The 25526-nt window shown below is 48.2% G+C and overlaps 1 protein-coding gene across 3 annotated transcripts in view; it reads right to left on the bottom strand.

The window, feature by feature from the left end:
* The window catches only part of VLDLR (very low density lipoprotein receptor), a 29896-nt gene extending 13570 nt beyond the window's left edge, over positions 1-16326 (bottom strand). Inside the window, exons 1-4 of one of the 3 annotated variants that reach the window (XM_035029131.1) lie at positions 16271-16326; positions 15662-15810; positions 3887-4006; positions 557-679 (exon numbers count right to left, since the gene is read on the bottom strand). In XM_035029131.1, the coding sequence (XP_034885022.1) occupies positions 557-679; positions 3887-4006; positions 15662-15743 (325 nt within the window). In that variant the 5' untranslated portion in view covers positions 15744-15810; positions 16271-16326. Of the gene's footprint in view, positions 1-556; positions 680-3886; positions 4007-15661; positions 16202-16270 lie in introns of those variants that run through there. The other 2 variants (XM_035029132.1, XM_035029133.1) reach the window with 2 other exon arrangements.
* Positions 16327-25526: the final 9200 nt, after the last annotated feature.

The raw sequence follows: 25526 nt of genomic DNA, 5'->3' as shown, positions 1-25526 counted from the left end.
ATTTTTCTTATTTAAGAATAAGCTATAAGCTTTACCCTACTTAAAAGCCTCAGGTAACAGGTTTGTTAAGAAATCACAATGTCACCCTAGCTCTAGCTAATTTACCCCTTCAGTAATAGGTTTTTGTTTTTGTTTTTTATAACAGAAGCTGTACATCTAAAAGCTTATGTTATAAAAGCTTATCCTGAGCCCAAAGGGGGAACCCTCCTATCTCGACTTAGCTTCCAGGACCAGAGTACCATCTGCTCGGAGTCATGATTACCAAATATTTGAAATCTATGCACCTAGTCAAGGAGTTCTTAATCAAATCGGCTGGCTTCGGTCTTAAATATTCAATAGTGAAGCTACCCAAGAGAACGTCAGTCTTGTTAGACTAGGGACAACATTCTTTAATGGACACTCATCAACTTGTTAATGACTTGACTGACCTTGGAGTCCACTGGCCTACACATCAAGGTAGGCCAAGGGAAACAACCAAGTTTTGGATGAAATAGTACTTAGAGCTGTGAGACACAAAACAGCCTGGGAAAGTTACAGTCCAAAGCAAGTCACTCACGGCACTGTTCCGGGTTTTCATCAGAGCCGTCTTCACAGTCGGGATCCCCGTCACATTGCCACCGGCTGGGGACACACTGGCCATTGTTGCATACAAAGTCAGACTCGGCACACGTCTTCTTTACTACAAGAGTTTATTGGCAGGGTTAAAGTCGTAGGCACCTGAGAGCTGATATTCCCGTTGGGGGTGAAACTGCCTGTTGACACATTTTATTCTAACGATGGAACGGAGTCAGCGCTCGACTGCTAATATCCAGGAGAACACTAGAAAAATCTGTTTTTTTTTTTTCCCTCCAGGGGAGCAAGGTGCTCATTTGAGAGAGTTGGGGGATATGGAAGTCATGGTAAGACCAGGGTTGCTCCTTACCCTACAACCCAGGGATACCTTACAATTAACTTCTTGCCTGTTTTATGTTGTTGAGTTTTATTCAGTACTAGTTTTATTCTCTTCATGCGTTTCTTCCAAGTCCTTCAAGTGCTTCCTAAGGTTTGAGAGCCAAACATTCCATCCCATGACTGGATCATAGTACAACTGTTCTGGGGGCATCTCTTAACAGCGCATGGGGTTTAGTGCGGAGTTGGGAGGACAAGCCCCAGGACTGAATATTGTCACTCCTACAGGTTTGTTGGGGCAGAGGAACCCAGCCAGTAAGAAACAGAGAAAGCTTAAACCCCGCTTATAAACGAGGTGACACTTAGAATCCAAGAGATGGAGTAACCGCAGCTAAAAGTCACAGAAGATGCTGTGAAAGCTGCCATGTCCCCAACTGAGGACTAGAGTGAAAAATCGCCTCAGAAAGGTATCAATTCTGCTTCTAATTCTGGTGATCATGCAACTTGTCCAAACTGGGACAATCTCAGCAGAATGGGGACACTGAGAACTATACCAGGAAGAGAGGCATAAACCTGGACTCTCTTAAGCCAACTGGGCAGCTTGGTCACCTTACCCACCAGAAAGAGTAGGAAGGGTCTCCATAAGCAGCCACATAGGGTATTCTAGGCTTCTCCTTCCCAAGCTGTATTCTTCCTAGCTCATGTGCCTCTTCTTCTCTAACGAATATTCTGGAATGGTACATCAGCTAAAAGCTGACAGTTTGCTAAGAATTTGAAAGGGATTGCTTCAAGTCTGGGGTCTGAGCTAGGGACAACTCACAGGGTGGAGAGGACACTGAAGTAGAGGGCCCCCCTAGTTTAGCCTCGGACATGGTACACCAGGGAAATAGAGTGACTACAGTCCATTCTGAGAATTCAAGATGTGGTGAGGGATCCTAATGATCCGAAAGGATAACGCATGTCCATGAATTGTGTAGCCAAGGAAACAAGAAAGGCCATGTTAAGCTCTTAGATTCGCACCTGTTTCTAAAAATCATTGAAATACTCAAACCCCAGTGTTAATGGTTAAAGCAATATCCAAGGCCTGCGCGCTCCTGAGCACGGCGGAATGTACGAGAGCATCTGCAGAGTTAGTTTGCTGTAATTCAACCTGCAGTGGTCCTCAGGAAGAGGAAGCAGGGAGTAGTTGTAAAGAGACCACGTGGTCTGAAGATGTATAAAATGTTACAGGCACAGGCAAGACTGGCTATACTACGAAGTGTCCAAGCAAACGATAACTAGGGATCGAAACTTGCTAGAGTTCATCTCTCTCCATTCTGAACACAGACTGGGAGGGTCAAGAAAGGCTATTTGAATTGGGCCTGAAGAGATGGATAGAAATGTAGGTGTGCCACAGGGGAAGAGATGTACCAGTACCCGCGCAGAGGGTCTAAGTTACTCATTAATCCGGTCAGCCTCACACTTGTAAAAGACTTGAGTTCCTGGGGCTGATGGAAACACATTGCTTGTGGATTCCCAGCTGCAGTTGACTAAAAATGCTGGTTGACATGCTTGAAAGAAACAGCTCTGCTGAGATTGCAGCCCAGTTCAATATCAAGACGTTGGACAGGAAAGATACTAAGTGGCTTTATGAGGTTTAAGCAATTGTGCAGGCTTTTCCCTTCCAGGGAGGAACATCTCAAAATAAACATGCAGAACCTCCCTGAGCCGTGTTCCCACTTTCCTCCTCTACCTTCATACCCAGGAGGCAGAGAGCAATGCTGGCCAAGAATATATTTAATTTTTCCCACCTCGTGTGATTCTGAGTACATACATCTACCCCCTTAACTCTTCCAAACCCTCCTGCCGTGTGTCTAGAAGTTATTTACGTGGAGGCTATTTTAGGAAAAGCCAGCGGTCACCCCTACGATGACCCAGGTTAGCTGCTACTAAGTTAGTCAGATGGTCAAAGAAGGCTTCTGAAACATGAAGAGAATAGTTACTTTAGAAGAACAATGGGTTTTGCCATTGCAAACACCCATGATATTGCTGGGCAAGCTGAAGCATAAGACCAGGTGCTGTGATGCTTACGCTCTGCCATTTTTGTAATAGCACATGAAGAAGCAGGTAAGGACATAACAGGATGGCAATTGATGCGATCTACACTTAGCTTCTATTTTTCTTCTGTATTTCTAGTTTGTAGAGCGGACATCTTTATAGAACATCCTTGAAAAGGCAAATGACAATGTTGTCACCGACTTCCATACAAAGTCTTGTTTCAGGATTTTTACAACATAGAACAAAGGGATCAAAAGTAAACGTCAGCATGTATTCAAGGTAACTTAAACACCACCTTGACATGTAGTTCTGGCTCAGCATGAGGCATTTCTCACAATGATCCTTTGATAGACACTGATCAGTGGGTATGACGGTCTATCCCCATTCTCTTGGGGAAAGATTGTCTTCTGCCCTGCCTAACGCTTTAGAATTAGCATCTATTATGGGCAGAGACTTTTTAAAAATCCTTATCTGTGATCTGCACTGGCCTGTAGTTTCTATGTCACGAGTTTATTAATCCCCTGAAACCTTAGGGGATTTCTTACTATACATGACTTACTTTCTTTTGGGGGGGGATCAGAGTTATTTGAGAATTACAAAAAGAAAGTCTGTTCTAAGCAAGCTTCTGTCTGTCTCTACTTCTGGTCCTCCCGTCCCTTCTCCTAGCTTCCTATACCAAATGTTTGACCTACGATAAACCAGGTCCTGTCATTTGAAAGGACCCCCATTTGATTTTCAGCATTCCACACTCAGGCTGGTAGCCCCGTGTCAAACATTCAACCAGATTCCTCTGGACCAGGATGTATAGACTCTTGGGACCCTGGTTCAAAGCAATTTTTACGAGTGGATTCTATTTTCAGAATCCCGATACATTTGAGAAGCTAAGATAAGAGCATCCCATTCAGTGACGTGCATGCATCCTCATGAGGTGGCCGGGGACGCCGTTGGGCTCCTTACTCACCACAGTTCCTTTCGTCACTGCCGTCCGCGCAGTCTTCGTCCCCGTCACATTTCCACAGCAACGTAATACAGCGGCCGTTTGTGCACTGGAATTGGGAGGGTTCACATTTGGCTTTTCTTCCTAAAATCAGGAGGGAGCACTTAGCTAAGCTGGGATACAAGCATGGGAAGTTAGAGATGCAAGTTACCCAAAACCTGTGGATATGGTCCCTCTCACAGGGACAGCTGCAGATATAGCAGGGTAGAACATTCTAGTCGCCAGGGCTGGGTGGGCACTGGGGCAGTGATGGACAGTAATTGAGTTCTTAGCTGGGCAAACGCCACCTGGAGAAGACTAGATTTCCCAGCCTCTCTTGCAGTGAGGCACAGCCATGGATGGGGCTAAGGTCTGGCTAACGGAATATAAATAGAAATGGTACATAAAACTTCTGGGAAATATCCTCAAAGGGACAGGGACCCATTTTCCTTTTTTTTTTTTTTAAAGATTTTATTTATTTATTTGACAGAGAGAGACACAGCAAGAGGGGGAACACAAGCAGGGGGAGTGGGAGAGGGAGAAGCAGGCTTCCTGCCGAGCAGGGAGCCCGATGCGGGACTCAATCCCAGGACTCTGGGATCATGACCTGAGCTGAAGGCAGTCGCTTAACCAACTGAGCCACCCAGGCGCCCCCATTTTCCTTTCTTTGATTCCTTTCTGGCTCCTGAAAATTGGGCATGGTGGCTGGAATAGTGAGCTTGGGCCAACGGAGCCAGACCATGATAGAAGGAACCTAGATTGCCCAGAGGCCACGGGGAGTTGGGTCGGAGTCACCTGCCCCTGGACTCATTTCCCTCGTTTGTTTAACTCACTTGTGTAGCTACAATCACACAGCCAAATCCTAATCCTTTAATGGCATTTCTTGGCCATATTCTTTACGGTTATTCATGAATGATGCTCCCATTATAAGTAAACTAAGGGAGATTTAGAAAGGGTAGCAAGGAGGGGGCAGAAGAGAGAGTTTAATGAATGCCCCCTCGTCTTAGAATTTGAGATCTCATTAGAAAAAGACATGCTTACAAAACGCCTCGAAGATAAAAATCAAGAAGGTACAGTTGAGAGGTAAAGGGAGATCGTTCTCAGCGAGGGGAGAAAAACAAAGTGAGGGAGAGCCACAGACCTGGATTTTGTTCCTCTGACTCTCCGTGTTCCTATGCGCGATGTATGGACATTTAATTCACACGGTGGTATGAACTAATCCTTGCAAGTAGAGCACTTAATTTCATCTGTTTTTTTTTGGCCTGGTACGGGACAGAGGACGTTCAGGGGTTTCCTACCATGAGCACGTGGATTTCTCTGAGCTACAAGGCAAGGATCTGGTTGTTTAATAGAAATAGACTGCAAATATTGGGGACAACCAGGGGTGCCCTATAGCTCCTGCGGATTACTCAGGGGGGCCTTCCAAGCAGAAAGCCTTCCAACTTCCTGCCACCTTCCTGCACTCGCAGCTGTGGCATGCTGGTTAAAGAACAGATGCTCCAGGGACAAGCGCAGGCTGGAACTCTTGTGCTGGGCGCACAATACTCCCTTTGCCTCCTGGCTATAGCTACTCCCCACTCTCCGGGGGCAGCCTATGCTTTGTGGCTAATTCCCAGGGAGGTTAGAATTCCGCCCCAGTTAGGTTTACCGTATGGATGTGGTGACATTCTCAGGTCCTCAATGTATTCGTGAACGGCGTGTACGACTCTGCTCCCAAGAGTCCAGTTAAGCTGGGACCCAGATACAATGCAGTAGGATTCGGTGGCATTTCCTACCTCTATATCATGCCATTCATTCATTCCAAAGTATCGTACTGGGCGTAAGGTATCAGGGATTGAGAAGGGAAGAGGTTGTTGGTGGGATAGGTCAGGGGCTGGTTTTTATACTGTTCAACCGAATAGGAAGAGCAGCTGCCTCCCCCCTCCCATCACTGTAATCCCAAGAGCTTCTCTGTGTTCTCAGTGCTGGGGCAATCTGCTCCAGGAGCCCCTGGCTTCAGTTCCCTATCCCCACGGCCTTTGAGGGCTGTGGGAGTTGTAAGAATCTACTTAGAGTACTTCATTTGCAAAGTAGCAAGTGCACAATTTGTCGTCAGACAACATCAATAGAAATCTAGTTGGAGAGAACAGTCAGGCTGCAGGTAGGAGGCTCTGAATTATTTTTAAAGGTTTTCGGTACCAAAGGTTGTTCAGTGAAAAAGAGACAAAAATTCAGACACTGATACCTAGACTGTCAAAAAGGTAGGCATATAATCAGACTTGGACATATAATCAGACTTGGACATAAACGTAGGTGTTAAATAATGGTTTTCCAACTTCAGGGTTAGGTCCTGAAGATCTGAAAAATGACTTTTGACGCGACAGATTTCCTAGATGCTCAAGCTGGCCTGGGATCAAATACAGGGACACAGATAAAATAAGGCTGGCATTCAGCTCACCAGCACCTCCAACAGGGTCTCTGAACATAGTTGTAGCAAACGGAACGATCAGCAGTAATAAATGATACTAAAATCCCAGCAGCATTGCTTCTAGAGTCGATACTGAGCAGACTCAGGACAGAGAAAAGCATTTTCTTAGTGTTTATTCCAATACCTTAGGACCAAAAGGAGTTTACTTTCTACCCCTTCTTATCTGAGGTATTTCCACTTCTGCCGGATTGTCCTAAAGCTTCTGCCCGATTATCCTAAAGCTGTGTTTTTACCGGGACACACACATGACTCTGCATTACCAGGGTGGGGGGGGGACGATGGGGGTTAGAAGGGGAGAAAGGTACTGAATGTTGCTTCTCCTTTATGAGAGGAGCGGGGTGGGGGTGGTGGGGGCTAAGGCTGTCCAGCTGCCTTTCTAAAGGACCCTCTCTTTAAAGAGAGGTGAGTAAAGACTATAAGCCTTATGGCCGTGCCTCAGTTTCTTGTTATCTAAGCACTCTGTTATGAGGGATTGCTCCTGGGCAGAAAGTGCTCCTGGTGCAGAGTGGCCAGGGCCCCCGGGCCCTGAATCTGGTGCTGGGACCTCAGCCAGACTGCAGCACTGTGGGTCTCCTGTCCAAGATTCAAAAAGATTCTCCCTCACACCTCCGGCGCTCAGCTGGGAATGAGCTCCAGGAGAGCTCCAGGAGAACTGAAAGCACCAAACAAGTTAAGAAGCTTTTGGTTTCCACAGCTTTGGGGGATTACAGGACTGTGGACCCATAGTCTATTTTCATCCATGACAGTTAAGTCTCAGGTTCAGCTTCTACTTTCATAAAGGGAACAGGTTGAGTTTGAAATCATCTCTACCCGAGGTGCTTTTATTGATTTTTTTTTTTTTCAAAATTTTTTTTGAGAGAGAGAGCGGGAGGGGAGGGAGGAGGGAGAGAGAGTTCTAAGCAGACTCTGCCCTGAGCGCGGAGCCCAACGTGGGGCTCATCTCATGACCCTGAGATTGCAACCTGAGCTAAAACCAAGAGTCGGATGCTCCACCGACTGTACCACCTAGGCGCCTGCCCCTGCCTGAAGGTGCTTTTAATTCTTAGACTAAGCTAAGACCACCAAGGCCTCAAGAAATGACCCCAGAAGTAGAAGCTCTAGGCAGCCTGTTTCCCCAGATCCATCTGCTCAGAAAGGTGAACAATTGGGAGAAAGTGTTATTTTTAGCAGGTTTCTCAAAGCCACAGGGTTTCATAGGAATGCCTTAGCACCAAAAGGGTGGTTAAAGTTGAGGGGGAAAGTGACAGTGGGGAAACTTGGGTATTTTGTCTGTTTAACCAGGAAGGCTTTCTTTTTCGATACTAGAGTTTTGTGTGAGCATTTGAGAAGGGTTCTTTCTATTGCTTTAAGAAACCAAACTGTTGGCCTCGATCTGCATTTTCTTTTCAGCTCTAATACTTGGAATGAATATCCCTGCCCCTCTGGGTCAGGGGGTTGGAAGTCCCTTGCACCTAGTCATATATGTACCTCATCACAGCTATTTGCATTGGTATTGAATGAAGGCCCGGAAGTGTCAGAGGCTGACTTGCTAATTCTGTCACTTGCTTGGGGCGGGGGGCGGGCATTAGACCCTGCAAACTGACGACAAGGTGCCTTGTCCCAGGAGCCTTGCTTACCTAAGGAGTGAGCATTGCTGCCCAGCCATGTTGGCAGGTCACTCCCTCCAAGAAACTCAGCGGTTTACATGCACAGAGAAGTCAGCCTGCTGATGTCGGACTGTCCCCGCAAGGGTTAACAAGGAAGAACAATATGGAAGCTTCTGTGGAGAACTGCATAGACCTTCCAGTAAATACCCAGCCTTCCACATGGGCTACGCATTTCCCAGAGAGAGGTTTCCGGGTATCCGGTGCAGACCTGAACTTGAACTTGCAGAGAGAGACTCCGGCTGCCACTCCTCCAGGACTGGCAGGCCCGAGGAGTCCAGTGGCTTGCCCTGTCCTTGTTGCTGGAGCACCCGGCTGTTATCTACAGGAATTTCTTCAGTCCACTTGGTTTGCCACTTCGGGGCCGCCAAGGGCATTTATTTTTAGTCAGGCTCACTTCTGCTGCTTCTTTAATGCCAATCTTTCTATTCATAGGCTAAAACTCATTTTAGGACCAGCAGACTTGCGAGTCAGCAAAGTGGTTTTTCTCTCTGGAGAGGAGGTTAGTGAGTGGGAGGGAGGAAGGAAGACGGCCGGAGCTGTCGGCACAAAGGCTGAGCTCTGGCCCTCACGTCAGCCTCTAAAGTGCTTGGAAGAACCAACCAGAAGCTGCTAAACACTTTGGCTAATCCTTCTGACTCACTGAAATAAGTGAATCTTACAGTTCAGTTGTCAGTTTTTCCACGGACATTGGGTGCAGGTGATCTTAAGAATCAAGGGTAAATAAGTTCTTACAATTGCTGGCCAAACACGGTGCTAAGACTTCAGTCTTTTAATTCACCTAAATTCTAAATCCTACGCTCTGAGCATTAGTGCTCCCCTTTTATGTATCAGGAAAGAGGAGTATAGATAAGGGAGCATAGTACTTGCCCAAGATCAGCCTGCACAGAATGAGAATTTGAACCCGGGCGGTCTGGCTCCAGATACCACGCCACTGATCATGCACACAACCTAGAGCACCTAACGCAGGACTACTTCCCGCTAGAATATTCTGTTGCCTTTGGTCACTTGGGTAGTAGAGTTCGTTTAAATCATTCCAGAATTAGGTAGTTTCAGCTGTCAAGATGATACTATCCTAATACAGTCTTATTATTGAAAGACAAGGCTGTCTTCCCTCCCTGCCCCATTTTCATTAAAAAAAAAAAAAAAAAGCCACCTGAGTATCCTCAGCAAGGTTTTTCCTAGGACTACAGGGCTTGGCTTTCTAGTCTAGGGCACCTTGGTCAAGTCGGAGCATATTGGGAAGTTATTAGTTTCTGTGGGTGGAAGACTGCTAGGTCAGTGGTGCTCCTGTTCTCATTTGCATCCGAATCCCCACAATGCTTGTTAGAACCTGTGCTGGGCCCCTCCTCCCAGAATTTCAGATTCAGCAGGAGCAGAGTGGGGCCCAAGCTTGCCTTTCCAAGTTCCTGGATGGTACTGACTGCTGCTGGTCTCTGACCATACTTGGAAAGCACTGCCCGAAGGTTAGGAGGTGTAAGATTCTACCCACGATGGAAGTGACTAGGTCATTTTCAGGGTTAGAGTACATAGTCCTGGCCCCCATAAGCCTGCATGCCCATCACCAGATGGGCATGGCTGGTAAATGCCACGCTTACAACAGACCTTATGGTGATAACATGAGGCGAAGCCTCTGTACCCATTAGGTGGGTAAAATGTATCTCGATGCCTTAACACGCATGCACGATAAAGAGGTTCTTCTAAAATCTGTCTTTTCACCAGAAGCCCCTATCCTTGAGGGGCTCCATCCCTTCCTCTAAACCCTTGGTCGCATAGAGAGCCCGGGTTCTTCTCCCCTGACGTTTTGTCATCAAGCCCTGGCCCTGTCCAGACTCTCATCCGTCACTTGATCTAAATTTGTTTCCTGTTCCTGTCTCCAGGCTGCCACATTCTCTATCCAAATCAAGATGGCGATTCAGGCAACCTAGAATGGCCTGAAGGGCCAAGGATGGGATCACTTCTGGGCTTCTCACTGGCCCTACCTAGGGCTGAGTCTAGTTCCCCACCTACTTCCCCCAACTTTTCCCTATTGGTGCCCATCAGCCATCTGCTCAGAGTACCCCCAGGGACCCACCCACTTCCCCAGGCCTGGTTTGCTCCTGTCACTCCTGTGTACTTCTCTCCTGGAGTTGGCACAGATGTCTCCCCTTGAGAGATGCTTGCCCTATCTGCCTGTTTCCATCTCTACAAGTGGAGATCTCCCGTAAGGCAGGGCGTGGAATTTATCTTTGTAACTTGGGACCAGGTTCCTGATGTCTCAAGAGTCTTTGGGCACCAGTGAGTATTCCTGGATGACTCAACTGATTTATTAATTCACTAATAAAGCTGGTTTGAACTACAGACTTATTCCAAGGCATTCCTTCCAGTGTTTCTGAACTTGAAATGTGTGACCAGTTGTTTGACCAGCTAGAAACTTTGGAAGACTCTACGTTACAAAGTCCACTGCTTCCTATGCCTGTGGGGATACTCGCACATCATCCTCGTGCCACCCGATCATTTAAAAACGGTGTGCTTTCCCATACTGATCTGTCAGAGTGAGTGTGTCCGTGTGGGTGTGTCGGCCTCATTTTCCTGTGAGGACCAAGGTTCCGGTACACAGGGAACAGTAGAAGCAGCTAACTGGTAGAGTTAGAAATTTGATGTGTGGGACCTGGATTTCACTTGGGATATGCTTTTGTGCTCTTTGGGAATGTTGGTAGCAACCCATCGTTGCTCGAATCCGAACACTTTTGTAAGGTCATCTGTGGAGATGGAATAGTAGCATCTGGCTTTGTCACGTTAGAGTCTAAGTTCTTGGTGACAACTGGGAAACACTGTGTAACAGAGGTAGCAGGTGGGAACTCAGGCAACCTTCAACTGCTATCTGCCTCTTTTATGATTAAGGCTTCAGTGTTGGATCTGCTCACTCCTCTCCAGAGCTTCTGTGCCAGGCTATCTTTGGAGCATTGATTTCTTGATTTGACTTCCCCACTAGACCAAATACCGTAAAAGAAAGGACCAACCCCCTAGTTACTGTGTCCATGCCCCGCCCCCCCAATGCCTGGTGGTACCAAATGGCACATGGTAGGTGCTCAGTAGATGGATGTCAAGTGGTTTTAAGCAGAAGTACAAGAAATGTTGACATCAGTCTACCACCTACTTCGTTAACCTACAGATCAGTTAATAACTCAGATCTTGGGAAGGCTTCTTAGGAAAATGAAAGATTAGAGGCAGTCTATAAAATAGGAACCCTATTACCTCATTGTATTTGGGGGGAAAAGAATTAAGTTATAACACGGGAAGTAATTTGCAAATGTTGTCTATCACTAAGGTTTTATCATCTCCCTTGCTTGGCAAATCGCAAGCTCCACCCTGTCCCGGCCCCCCAAAACCACATTTATATGCATAAAGGCTCCTAGCCAGTAGGCCCAACCCAGAAGCCCCAAGTTGGTGGCAAGATCAACCACTCCAGCCAGTGGTCCCATCTTAAAGTCTCTGCCTTCAAAGTTACCTCTTAAATGCAAGAGCATGCGTATCCTTCCTCCATTCCACCCACCCAGGAGCATTTCTAAAATACAAAGTAGTCAAAGGCTCTGCAAGCAAACATTAAGAACCCCCCCACTTTTTTTTTTTTTTTTTTGCATAATCTGTCCTTTTTAATCTCATGGTACCCAGGAGGCAAGCTCTTGCTTAACTTAGAGCCCCCGAATAACCAGCAGGCCCGAGCTTTCCTAGGACACATCACACGAAGGAGAAAGTATGCTAACTTTACGGTATCACCTGCCATCTGATTTAGTTCCTGCAGCATGGCTAGTGTATCTAACTAGGTGGCATTAACCACGCTAAGAGTTTTTATTGCTAAGCCAACAGAACAGCTTAGCAAAGAGACACCAATTCAGGTTGAAAAATACAGAGTGAAATCATCAAGTAAGATTCTGCTCAAGCTAAGTCACACTCAGCCTGAAAGTTAAAAAGCTACCAGTCCTCAAATTTGCTAGCTAAAAATTCTTTAGCTGGGCACAAAAAATTGTCCCTGGACCACTTCTGCTCAACAGGTACATCTCATCCATCACCTCTGCAGAAGGTACTTTTGGACACTTGATCTTGGAAGTAGTCTCCATGCTGTGCCCTAAGAACTCTCTTGGGATGAACTTACAGTAGAAGGGAACATACTAAGCAATTTTGAGTCTATTGACTGACCATCTGGAGAGCAGTCTACCCTGAGCAGCACTCCTAAGGCAGGTACATTTATCATAAACATCATTGCAGACCTTATCATAGCCTTTGGAGGCATTTGATTTCTCATAGGCTAGTATAGGAACGTGGCTTTCCAAAGAACAGTCAGTACCCAAAGTAAATTTAATTATAACTTGAAGTCAAAGAGGTAACTGCCTATCCTTGATCATTCTTCCTTCTACCAACAAGGACAGCTTCATTCACATTCTGTAAGAAATAGAAAACGATCTAGATTTTTAACATGAGTTATTTGTATGTGTATGCTGTGCTCTGAGTCTTTCGGCCTTTGGATCAAAACCCAAAACCATGTGCCTGGGAGCTACCTGTTCCCTTGATTATGGCCATGTTCTACTCTGGGAGTTCTTGTGAAGTCTTACCAGTTTGATACTTCTGGAATCGAAGGGGCTTGTAGCTACTTTTCATCGCTTCTAAAATGGTAGTAAAACTGTGAAATCAAAGTTATGGTTATTCAATTTTATGAAAGGCAGAAACACTTAAATCAGCACTTCACTTCTTTGAAGCATGGAGACTGCTCTAATTAACCTTACTAGCAAGGCTTAGTGCTTCAACATGCAGTTGATCATGGTAAAGTCTTAATATTGGGCCGTGGCTACTGAGCCTGGCATTTATACATGCATGAGGAATCTGGGGACATAAGCAGTAAAAGCAGAGAATCAAAACAACACAGGACGGACATTCTAGCTAAATGTCACATCAAGGGAGCAACAGGCCGATTCATGGAAGGGAGCTGCTCAGACTTCAGGAAGCTGTCACTTGCCTGGTGATCCTCCTTTAAAGGATCTGGGCTCACATGCTCGTTCTTTGGCCTGAACGAGGATTGGGTTCGCTGTCACACTTTCCCTTGGTGCTACGGGATGGAAGTCAAGTTTATTTTCTCCTCTCCCTCCGGGTCTCTCGTACTGCTAGCTTCATCAGTCTACTCCCACAGTCAGAGAAACTTCTGTCTCCTCTTTTGCTAGCTGCTAGCCGTATCTGAATAGCCCTCCTAAAACCTTGGTTTTTCTAGGCTTTGGCTTTAATGAATATGTGGTATCCCACACCCTAATTTTGACTACCTAGGCTGGAGGAAAATGTACTAGAATTCCCAGGGCTTTGCAATCAGGTATACTCCTACTGAATTTCAACTTATCTTGTTAGCCTGGTTGAAGTTTCCGGTCAGGATCTTAGAACATCCCTGCCCCGTCCTCGAGTATTTTAGAGCAGTGCCACGAGCGGGTTTTGGGGGGAGGGGCTGGGAAGAAGGGATGTATACCACACCAGGACCAGAAAGTCAACCCACATACCCTGGGGCTTTGAACTTCAGAGGAGTCAGTCTGGGTTGGCTTAAGATCAATACCTCGCCAGCCAACCCCAGATTCTATCCAGCTGAAAAATGATGCGCCGCCTTTCCTTTGAAGAATTTAAGTCTTGCATGGGTTTCTGTTTTTCACTATTCATGGCATGTCATATATTTCACATGTGACATAGAGGAGCCAAAGGGACCCTCACCTACCTAATACAAGGCCAACAGATGGCTTCCACTAACTCATTTCAACAGTTCAAGGGCATTCCCAGCATTCTATCCGATAAAGTTAACCTCTAAGGGAAAGTCATTACATGTTAAATCAAAAGGATACGGAGAGAACATGCAGCAAAAATGAATCTTTCTCTCACCTCCGGGAAGGTTATCAATAGTTTCTGGTGTACCTTAGTCTTTTGAAATGTTAGGAAGAGTATAATGCAAGTCATGGTGCTATTCTGAGAAATCATTTAATAAGTTAGTATTGCTCATCCATTAATGATTAATGTTCCAGTCTGAAAATTCCTGTAGGCAGGCCTTTTCCAGGCTCTGAGGTTTGTTACACATCAGAGGTTGTCTCCACGACTCGCCTTTTTCAAGGGGTCCAGGTCGGGGGCAAGCTTTTGAGAGAACAGCGCGCAGGAGCCTGTCGGGTGTTACACGTTTCCTTACAGATAATACTTCTCAGGCTGCTATATTCTGAGTTCGCGGAGACATGTGACCAGCCCAAACGTGATCGGGCGGCCAGCCAATCGCAGAGGGCAGAAAAGCCCGTGCCAGCTTCACACGCTCGCTTGCTCGGGACAGTCGGAGCCAAAGGGCAGGGGGCGCTGGGAGCCTTCAACCCCCCAAGGATGGCCCGAGAGGCCGCTCGACCCCACACTTGAAAGTCGGCTCACTTCGGGAGACACGTGACTGCAGACAGGCGGGCCTCCTAAGCCACCCGGCGGCAGGAGCTGGGGACTCAGGCCGCGGGCAGCTTTCCGTCCCACTGCCCTGGAGCTGGCCATCAAGCCCCTCTGAGTAACGTCCAAGATCCCTTCGGGGACGCGCCGGGACTCTGACCGAATCCTTAGAAGGGCTTCCTGTCCTCTGCCCAGGAAAGTCGTGCGGCTCTAACTGGGAGAGTGACTGAGGACGGGGCTCCCGGGCCCAGTGCGGCAGACCCTGGGCCCTCGACGGTAGTCCCCAGCGTCACACAGCAGCTCTCGCGCTACTCCCTTTGATCTATTGTTTGGAATGAAGGCTAATTACACAGTCACTAGATTAGGACTCGATTCCTCTCGAGGAAATCTCACCGGGAACGAAGATCAGCAAACTAACCTGATTAAGTCTTCGTTGCGCTCCCCTCCCCCGCTCAGCCACACTGGAGACCCGGGAGGTTTACAAACACGGCGCGTGGGGGCGGGGGGCGGGGTGGGGAGGGAGAAGGGGCGAAACACCCAGTGGGGAGTACTATGGGAAACCGCACTCGTCCTCTAACCCGCGCTCCAGAGAGACCACCGGGCGCCCGGGCAGTCGCAGTCCGGGTGCGCAGGCTGCGCACTGGTAGTGGCTCCCCGGAGCCTCCGGCTGCCGCCCATCGAACGTGCGCCCGCTCACCGCCACCAGGGACTCGCTGCCGGGACCCGCACCCGGCGCCACGCGTCCCCGGAGGCGCCCACCCTCGTCCACCGAGCACTCCCACCCTCCCTCAAGTCCCGGGAGCGTGCCCCGGGCTCCCGCGCACCGCTCGGCCCGACCCGGCCCTCTGCCTCCTTCCTAACACTCCGCCTGGCAGAGCAGACAGAACCATTGTTCAGTGGCTCAGAAGCCCACACTCCCCAGCCCCGGCCAAGCGGGGTGAAAACCGAGGCAAAACAGTGACTTTGGGGGGCAGAGTGTAAGGGAATGAAGACTAGTTCAGGCAAGGCTTTAGGACACCCCAAATCCCACTGTCCCCCAAGCCCGGCTCCCCGTAGCCGCGGCGCTGACAGTCAGCTCAGAGGCGCCACCAGGGTTGGGAGGGAAAGAGGCGAGCAGAGCGGAGAGGCGCCTCCTAGGAGGGGGGTGGGCAAAAGGAGACCCGCGCCTCGGGGCCCCCTGGCGCCCCGGCTGGGTCCGGGCAGCCGGCGGAGGGGCGCGTCCTCACTCACCCGCTCCGGTGGCGCGGCTTTCCCGGGGCGCCCAGCACAGCGCGAGCAGCAGCCAGAGCGCCCAGCGCGCGGACGTGCCCATGGTGCCCGCCTGGATGGTGCCGCCGCCGCCGCCGCCGCCGCTCGCTCCGCACAACAAGTTACCAGCCCTTCGCGAAGGAGGTAGGAGGTGGGGGCGGGGAGGGGGGAGGGGGGCGCGGAGGGAAAGGAGTTAGAAAGGGGGAAAGGGAGCGGGGAAGAAGAGGGCACCCCCTCCCCTACAACTTGCACAATCTCCTCCCCACCAGCCAACCCACCCACCTCCCCGGGCTGCAGCAGCAGTGCAAGCCGAGCCTGCGGGCAGAAAATAATGCAGGCGCTGCAGAGGAGGGGAGGGAAGAGGAGGGGAGGGCTCGGGAGGGGAGGGGGTGGGGAGCCGAGAGCAGAGGAGAAGGCAGAAGAGAGCGGAGCCGGCCGCCGAGCACCCACACTGGCGGCTGCAGGAGCGCGGGGTGAGCAGCGAGGAGGGGGCAGGAGGGGGAGTGGTCAGCGAGGGGTGTGTGTGCGGGCGTGGGGGGTGGGGGGAGCGGCGGCTTCAGCCCTCCTTTCCCCTCGACGCGCTGCTCTCACGAGCTCTGGGCAGCCAGGTGCCTGCGCAGGGGGTGTGCGAGTGTGTGCGCGGGCGTGAGTGGCCGTGGCCGTGGCCGTGGCCGCCGCTGCCAGCCGGACTGCTCCTGGGGCCCGGCTGCTCCGCGCGTCCGCCCGGGGCTCACGGGGGCCCGGGGCGGCCGCTGGTTGGCTCGCGCGCCGCCCTCGCCTCCAATCCCCGGGGCCTGCCCTAATTTCCTGATCTAGGGAACCTGCCGCCGCCGCCGCCGCCGCCGCAGCGGCGCGCTCCCTACAGTCCGTACCGTACGGTCCCGGCGGCCGCCGACTGCAAACGCCGCGGCCGCAAGGAGCGGCGGCAGCGAGCGCTGATGCAAACGACAGCCGCCGTCGCCACCGCCCGCCCGCTAGCGGGGCCGGCGGCCCGGGGGGACCTGCGGCTGCCAAAGGCCACAAGCATCTCTGTCTGTCTCTCTCAGCCACCCTCTCCTGCGCCCCAGAGAGGCTGGTGCTGTCAGGCTGGTAGGTAGCGTCTTCCTCGGGCCTCCTCCCTCCACCTGCAAGTGATGGAGTGGACAGGCTCGAAACGTTCGGGCTGCTCTGAGGAGGGGTTCGGGGGCCTGTCTCAATCGCACGCCGAGGTGCCGTCTTCGCTAAAAACTACACGTGCTTTTAAAGGAGAGCGTGTTGGTGAGGGTGCGTGCGTTTGTGCTTGGTTCTCTGTCATAGAACGGGACTAAAATAACCCAGCCTGGGAGGAGGGAAATTGCTAGTGCAGCCCTGCATTCTCTCATCGACCATTATAGTAAATTGCTAATTGCACAAAATGATAGTTTGAGGGCCTGTAATTAAAAGCTTAACCTTTTCTTGTTTGGGGGGAGGGGAACCTAGGTTTGTTCTTCTTGATACACTTTGTTAACAGTTAATTATAAGGCTTAAGGAAAAAAAGGAAGGAGAGGCAAGATTCCTATTAAGGATTGATTCTTGTTTTGTGCCTGGCAGGACCTGAGCCTATAATTTGTTTTGTGTGTGTGTGTGTTTACTTCAGTTTTCTTGCACGCTTTCCCTTCGTTGAGGTGCATTGTCTCCTGTGGTCTATTTAGCACTTAACAAGAGTTGAAGGGCGCACTGAGCTGTTTCTCCTTCAATAAACGGTTTACATATTTTTTAAAAAGTTACTCTTTTCCTTTTTCTCTTTTTTTTAAATTTTCATATCGAATGACCCAAACTTTGCAGGTTTCTGTAGGACCACGTTCTAGCGGTGTTCTGGTGATCTGAGACGCGGTGGGCACTGCTTAGCTGTATTCTCTTTGCCCTGGTTCTTCTAGGCATTTGTCAAGGCTAGCCATCAGAGGGGATATTTATTAGGAACTTACTGTATCCAGGAGATGGCAAGAAAAGGAAAATTGCAGATCAGGATACACTTTGGTGGGGCCAGAGGATATCAGGATTGTGACTGATAAGCATTAAGGGGCTTCACGCTGTGTATGTGGGTGGAGTGTTAGACTAGAGCTCATTTCGAACACCGTCTTGCCCGCTCTGTGATTGTACATTTGATACCAACTGCAGCAGCCATGCACATGTTGCATGTGAAATTGAATTCAGATTTGTCTTACGCCGTTTAGTAGTGAAAATGCATGCAGGTGTTGTTCACCTAACAGGCTTTAAGGTGCGATGGTAAAACCTCCAGGGCACATCATCTTCAATATTCTCAGGATTCTGAAAGACCATCTGAGAATGAGCTGTGTCACTTTACAGACGAGGAAAGGTGGTAGAGGGATGAGTGGAATCAATATGAAAAAGCACAGTGTTGATAAACAGTCCATGTGGCTTGTGTTTAATATTTTTCTCAGAGATAAATGCCTGGGTACTACAAGCTAAACCCTGGTATGGTATAATAGATTTACAGTTGATGAACATGTACTATGCTTTCTGCCTCTCCTAGGGATATAAATAAATTGTTGGTGAACTTAGCTGAGGCTCTGTGTTCAATCTGGTAGCTTTATTGTTTAATCGAAGCATAACTTTTAGCTGGACCTCTGATTGGCTGTGTAACTTAGGAAAATCACTGTGCCTCTCTGTGCCTGCCCTCTGACCTGTAAACTAAAAACAAAACTAAGCCACATAGAGTCCGAGTGCTCTGTGGCCTCAGGGACCAGCTCTCTGCAAAGCATTGATAGAAGAAAACAGTTATAAGAAGAAATGGACCTAATGAATACAGAAAATAACCAAATAACCAAAATGAGAAATTTATCATGAGTGGAGACAGGTGTGGTTGAACCAACTGGTTTCAGAAAGGTTGACAATGCTAGATTTAGAAGCCTTCAGGTAGATGCAGAGGCAACCATTCACTCCCACAGTCCACCACTTTTATTTCTTTGTTGAGGCAACATGCTTTGAGCATCCCTGGGAGGTCGGCACTGTGCTATGCAGTGGGCATAGGGAGATGCCAACCAGAGGAAGCTCGGGAACGGGGGGGGGGGGGGAGGCAGAGAAACAGCATAGCCCAAGGGATGTTCAAGGTGCTATAAGATTATAGGGGAAGGGTAGTTAATCTGGCTGGGGAATTATGGCGTCAGAAAATGCTTTCCAGGACAGTTGACTCTGAGCTGAGTAGGGTCATCATTTTGACCAAGTAATGTCAGTTCTTATTACTGCTGGGCACATGGTAGGGTTGCACTTTCGGGCCCCTTTATGGTTGGGTGGGACTGAAGGACGAATTTGGGGCAGTTATTTGTGAGAAGTCGCAGGGTGCCATTTGCAGACTGGAGCATTTAATTACTTGAATAAGAGCCTCGCTTTTTGTCTGCTGTCTAATGACAAGAAATGTGCAAGATCTGATTGCTTCATGAACCCAGTGTGAATGACTACATAAATAATTCTCTGCTGTCTACATGTATCTGGCAATGGTCATATAGAGTAGAGGTCAGCCAATGGCCAGTGGCCTGTTTTTGGATGGCCTGTGAATATAAGAATGGTTTTTACGTTTTTTAAAAGATTGCACGCGCGCGCACACACACACAAACCCCACCCAAAAAACAACAAATGAACAAAACAAAGAAGAAAAATATGTAGCAGAAACCATATGTTGCTCACAAGGCCTAAAATATTTACTACCTGGGTCTTTGGAGAATAAAAAAAAACCCAAAACGGCTTGTAGCCTCTTAACACAGAGTGAGTGCAAAATAAATCTGTGTTGTGTTCATCTACTGGGATTTTGTTACCTCAGCCTGATGTGGCATTAACCTGGCTGATGCACTGGGTGAATGGGGAAGGAAAAGCAGCCGTGAGCAGAGAGAACAGAGGCAAAAGAATATCAAGTATTCAAGGAAATGCAAGAGATGCAGAATGTTTCAAGTGTGAGTTTCAAGTAGGCTAATGGTGGGGAAGAAGGCTAAGGAGGAGAGGTGGGGATTGGATTATGTGGAGATCTGTATGTCATAGCGACACTTTGCCTTCATCCTGTAGGCCATGGCGAGGACTGGTGATGGACTTTTTTTTTTTAATTTTAAAAAATTTATTAAATTATGTGATTCACAAAGGAGTAATTATAAAATGCAGAGAAAAAGAATTTTTAAAGATTTTATTTATTAGAAAGAGAGAGAACACAAACGGGGGGGGCTTGCAGGCAGAGGGAGAAGCAGGCTCTCTGCTGAGCAAGGATCCCAATGCAGTATTCGATCCCAGGACCCTGGGATCATGACCTGAGCTGAAGGCAGATGCTTAACCGACTGAGCCACCCAGGCATCCCGAAAAAGAATTTTTAAAAGCATACTCTGAATACCCGGAGATATTGACATATTCTATTTCTTTACTTTAAAAAAATGTATTTAGTTTTATCCTCAGGGCCCAGAATTGTATTGACATTGCTATAATTAGTACAGTTATGGCTCTCTTTATTTGCTAATTTACTTCTGTAAATAAATAAATAAATAAATAAAGATATATATATATATATCTGTGAGTCCACCGCTGCCTCCAAGTAATAGAATATTGGCAGTAACACCCAGCTGAGTCCTTCCCTGGGAACACATCTAGTTCTCTTCCCTGGAGGAAGCCACGGTTGTGATGAGTTTTGACTGGGGCCCTGATAGCCAGTGCGTTCTAGAACGTTCCCTCTGGCAGTGGTATGGAGACTGATGGAGTTGGGAAGCAGGTAAGTCGAGAGGAAAAACAATTAGGGGGCTCTGGTAGTGAGGGGAACAGGTAAGTAAGAGAAAGAAACTGTTATTTGAGCTGAGAAATATTCATATAATTCCTTCCTGAGATTTTTCTCCCCAGTTCTTTGGATGTATCTCTTAGAACAGTGTTTTCGAGAAACACCCATAATCCATAAAGCTCCCTGGCAGTGTCTGCAAAAAGTGCAGGTTCTCAGCTCCTCCCTTGGAGATCCTAACTCAGTGGGTCTCGTGTCTGTCCCAAGGGGCTGTGTACATAATCTTACTCCAGTTGATTCCTAGGATGAGCCATGATTAAGAAACTTTCTTAGAGAATGTCTTCTTCTGTGCGGTTTGAATGGCCAAGTAGCTTTACTTTTCTCAAATATGCATACGTGCATTTGTCCAGTTTCTTCGGGGTGAGTGGGGTAGGACCCACAGAAAATGCAAACGCGACGTTGGATGTTTCCTTTGCCTCAAGCCCTGTAATCGTCAGACCAGTTGCTAGTTTGAAGCTCTGATCACTGCATTTTCTACCCCGCAGCCATGCCGCGGGAAGACGTGAAATGAACTTTCCCCTTTTAAAGGCTTTTGTAACTTCTGAGGCCTCCGCTGTATCCTTTTTTGATGGTGTGACAGCCCAGTGAAGTGCATCAGGTTCACCCCACTCCAGGCTCCGTGGGGAGGGCGTGATGGGGTCTCAACCAGCGGTCACAGACTTCAGCTTCCATCCGAAGCACCTGGAGGCCTTATTCAAACAGGGATGGCTGGGCCCCACCCCAGAGGTCCTGATTCAGCAAATCTGGGGTGGGGCCTGAAGATCTGTATTTATAACAAGTGCCCAGGTGATGTTAATGCCACTGGTGAGGGAACACACTTTGAGAAGCACCGTTCTAAACCCATCAGCATAACTTTCTTCCCTCAGCCTCTGTGACTGATTCGAGGGCCTCAACCCATCGGCCCGGGGCCACATGGATGGGACGCTTCAGCCCTAAGCCTATGACTCAGGTCTGTCCGGTTACAATGACGCTCAGGACTTCTGCTTCATTAGAAAGGTACCCTCTTGGAAGCAATGTGCTATATGGACCTTGGACCAGAACTCGTCCGGTGATTGTACCACAACAACAGAAGCCGATTTGAAGACCAACAGAGTCCTAGAGAAGTGGACGTTGAGAGACTCGGAGAGATGGCACCCAAACTTGACCTTCAGCCCACCTGGAGGTCGGCTTCTCCTGCAAGTGCTGGTTCTGTAGGCCTTCTCACTTACCTGAGCCAATAAATTCTCCTTGTTGGGTACGTCAGTTTGGATTGAGTTTTCTGTTACTAACAAGCAACTGACTGGGAGAGGTGGCCCCTTGGGGGATGTAGGGTGCTTACTCTAAGGTGTTAGGCAAAACTCCATGTGTGATCTTCCAGCGGAAGTAACATGCCCCTCCCCTCCCGGAGGCGATTCACAAAAGGAATGCAGGTACTAGGAAGGCCTGTCCTAACAGCTGCTTTCTTGTGAGTCGTGGCCAAGTTCTCAACTCCACGCCCCGACCTCGACCGAAATCAAATGCTCGATATGGACTCAATACAAACGAGCCCCTACTGAGGGTTACATTCTGAGAAAACCACCTTAGAAATCCCAAGGCCAAAGACTGTTTTTGCCGGCTGCTTTTGAACAATTTCAGAAAGGAAAGAAAAAAAACGTGGCCAAACACGGGAAAGCGTTTACAGCGGGAGTGAAACTCCAAAATGGGTTGTGTGCGAGGCTAGACCAGTGGTTCCGACTGGGGGTGATCCTGCCCTTGGGGGATGTTTGGCAATGTCTGGAGACCCCTCCCGGGACAGGTACGACTGACATGCAGGGGGTAGAGCCCAGGGCTGCTGTTAAACCAAAAGCTTACAGAACACAGAACAGGCCCCTACAACAAAGAATGATCTATCTGGTCCAAAACGTCACTGGGGCCGTGGTTGAGACATCCTGAGCTAGACTGAGAAGTCAAGTGATTCTGTAATGTGTAGCACCTAATGAGTAAGGTCAGGGGACCTGATTTGGAACTTAGGTGGCCCAATAGAAAGATGTTCTCTCTCTGAACAAAGAAAGCACAAACTGGGGCTTGTCCAGTAGAAAAACAGATGCGAATGCGGGATCAGAGGGTAGTGGGGAGATTTATAGACCTGGGAAAAGGAGAGCGAAACACAAGTAGTTTACATTTAAATTGAAGTAGACCAATATAGGACATCCACAGTCCGGCTGCATTGTGCACTCATGGGTGGCCTGTATTTTGCAAAGTGTTGGGTTTTGCTTTACCCGTTTTTCAATGAAGGAATGAAGTGCTGGACCAGTTTCACTTTATTTTCCAGGAACTCTTTTTTTTTTTTTTTAAAGATTTTATTTATTTATTTGACAGAGAGAAACACAGCGAGAGAGGGAACACAAGCAGGGGGAGTGGGAGAGGGAGAAGCAGGCTCCCCGCTGAGCAGAGAGCCTGATGTGGGGCTCGATCCCAGGACCCTGGGATCATGACCTGAGCCGAAGGCAGACGCTTAACGACTGAGCCACCCAGGCGCCCCTATTTTCCAGGAACTCTTGAGAACTAATTCCTAAGATTCTGGCCCCAAACTGGATTGTTCTCATTCGCCGTAACTGCAATTTATAGGAGGTCTTGGAATGTAGTGCTGTAGTGTTTAAAACACTCTAACAATGGGAGTTTCTAAGGAAATGGGGGCTTTGTGGCACCTACTGAGCCAGCTAAGTGTAAGTGCTTAATAGGGCGTAAGAATTTTAATTTGCAAGTTATGAGTAATGCAGCAAGGTCCGTAAGCGTATATCATTTCATCATGATAATTCCATTTTTAAGCTTTTGGTTTTGTGAAGGTGGAGAGTTGATGTATCCAATGTTTTCTTTTTTTTTTTTTATTCTTATGTTAATCCCCATACATTACATCATTAGTTTTAGATGAAGTGTTCCATGATTCATTGTTTGTATCCAATGTTTTCTTGTTATAGGTATGGTTTAAATTCATGTTAGACTGCTGGTCGCACCCTTGAAGGACTGAGTTTCTGAATGAATATGCTTCCTTCCAACCTGGCTCTTTGGGGAGGTTTTGTCTTTGCATCTCTAAATCGTTTCAGAAACACACTCATGAGCAGTACGAATGCCGATAACAACCATATCTAGAGTGTGGAGGGGGCAGTCCTGGTTCTCAAGGGTTCTATGGTGGATGGAAGGGACTGCTAGTCCTTCGGAGTTGTTGGAGGGTAGAGTGGGTGAAGGTGGGAGGAGATACCAGAGGGGTAGCCCAGTCCAGTCGAGGAAGGTATATTTGTATGTTGTTTGGATTTTTATCCCACGAGCAGTTAGTAAGTCATAGAAGGTTTTTGCTAAGGGGATAGTGGGAGCAGATATGTGTATTCAGAAATACGGTTATCTGAGGAGATGATTATATCCATACAGGATCCAGAGGGCACCCCTGTGGTAGCTGAAAACCTTTGTGCATTGAATACAGAGAGGCAGTGTAGGTTAATGGTTAACAGAGAAGGTGCTGGAGACAGTCTTCCTGGGTTCCTACTGCCACCTACTAGCTGTGAAGTTTTAGGCAAATTGTTTAACCTCTCCTTATGCCTCAGTGTTTTCACCTGAAACGTACGAATGACAAATGCACTTACTTCTTATGAGAACTCAGTGCATTCGTAGGAGTAAAGCACTTAGAACAGTGCCTGGCCTAGAATAAATGCTCAGGAATTGTGAGGTACTATTATTAAATGTGATATTGATTGTTGTTGTTATCAGCAGCACTCCCTGTAAAAGACCGAGGGATTGCAGGTCCGGGCCGAGGGGTTGGAATGAAGGAGGTCAGCGGGCCTGCGCCCTGTCTGCACATTCAGATCCCCTGAAGAGCTTTCCAGAATATCCACACTGAAGTTGGACTCTAGACCAATTCGATGACAAAGTTTGGAAATGGGGCCTGGGCGTGAACTTCCTGGGTGACTGGCATTCTTATTGTGAATCACTTGGTGTCAAGCGTGGAGCTCTAGCCTGGAGCAGGGTAGCGTAGAAGGAAGGCTGTAGTCGAGTTGGAAGAAGCTTCACCCTCGGGGAGACGGGGAAGTTGGGGTGGCTGCAGCAGAAGAAAGAGGTGAATCCCCTGCCAGTGTTCCAGAACGGCCTCCCCGTCCTCTCTGTGCATCCTGCTCCCAGCCTGACATCTCTCATCGCAGCTAGATGCGCCAGCTGTAAGAGAGCCGAGGACCACAGGAGGTCAGAAGCTCCGCAGAGCCAGACGGTCAGGCACCTAGCTGGCGTCTACCTATATCAGTGATGGATTACGTATCACCATTCTCCTGCTTTTATGAGTCAGTCTACCAACAAGGACCTGCTATGGGGCCAGCCACTTGCCAGGTGACTGGAGGACAGGGGCCAGATAGCGATGTGGCTACTGTAGGGGGTGAGTTGTTACTGTTTGGTTTGCTTTTTCTCTGGGAGCCAAAATTCAGGCTTGTTAAGTGGTAATTGACAGTGCTTTCTTCTAAGGAAGTTTCTCCCGGATTTGCTGCCAACAGGAAGTGTATTATTCCTCAGAGCACTATAGCATTCATTTATCGAGTGCCCACTCAATTATGAGGCATGACAGAGTTTGCCATCTAAGAGAGGAAAGACCACTTAATGATTCCTGGAGTCAGAAGTTGGGAATAAATGGGTAGACAGATCCAAGAGTTAAGGGGATTCCATTGTAATTGGAGAAGCACTTCCAGCAGAAGCTGGATCTTCCGCTGAAATCTTAAAGGAACCCTTGAATAAATTGTGTGGGAGAGAAAGTATGTTTTTGAACAAAATGAATAGTGATTTCAGCTGATCATCTGATAGGATCCCAAAGCACAGGTTGCAGTTGTGGGACTAGAATTAGCACCTCCTAGAAATTAGAATTCTCTTTTGAGATCTTAAGAATTATTTCCCCTGATCCAGGAGGAATGGAACTCTCTCCAAAGGTGTGTTTATTACAGCAGTTTTCTGGGCTGGGTCTGATGGTTTTTCTGGATGGACAATTCTTGCACGTGAAGGAAATATAAAGCTCCACCCTTTGGGAGGGGCTTCCTTCTGGAGGTGAGGGGTGGTTCTTGGTTACTGACCCAAATG

The sequence above is a fragment of the Mirounga leonina genome, unplaced genomic scaffold (assembly GCF_011800145.1).
Source record: "Mirounga leonina isolate KUSES-001 unplaced genomic scaffold, KU_Mleo_1.0 Mir_224, whole genome shotgun sequence".
Lineage (NCBI taxonomy): Eukaryota > Metazoa > Chordata > Mammalia > Carnivora > Phocidae > Mirounga > Mirounga leonina.
This window is presented reverse-complemented; position numbering and strand designations above follow the sequence as displayed.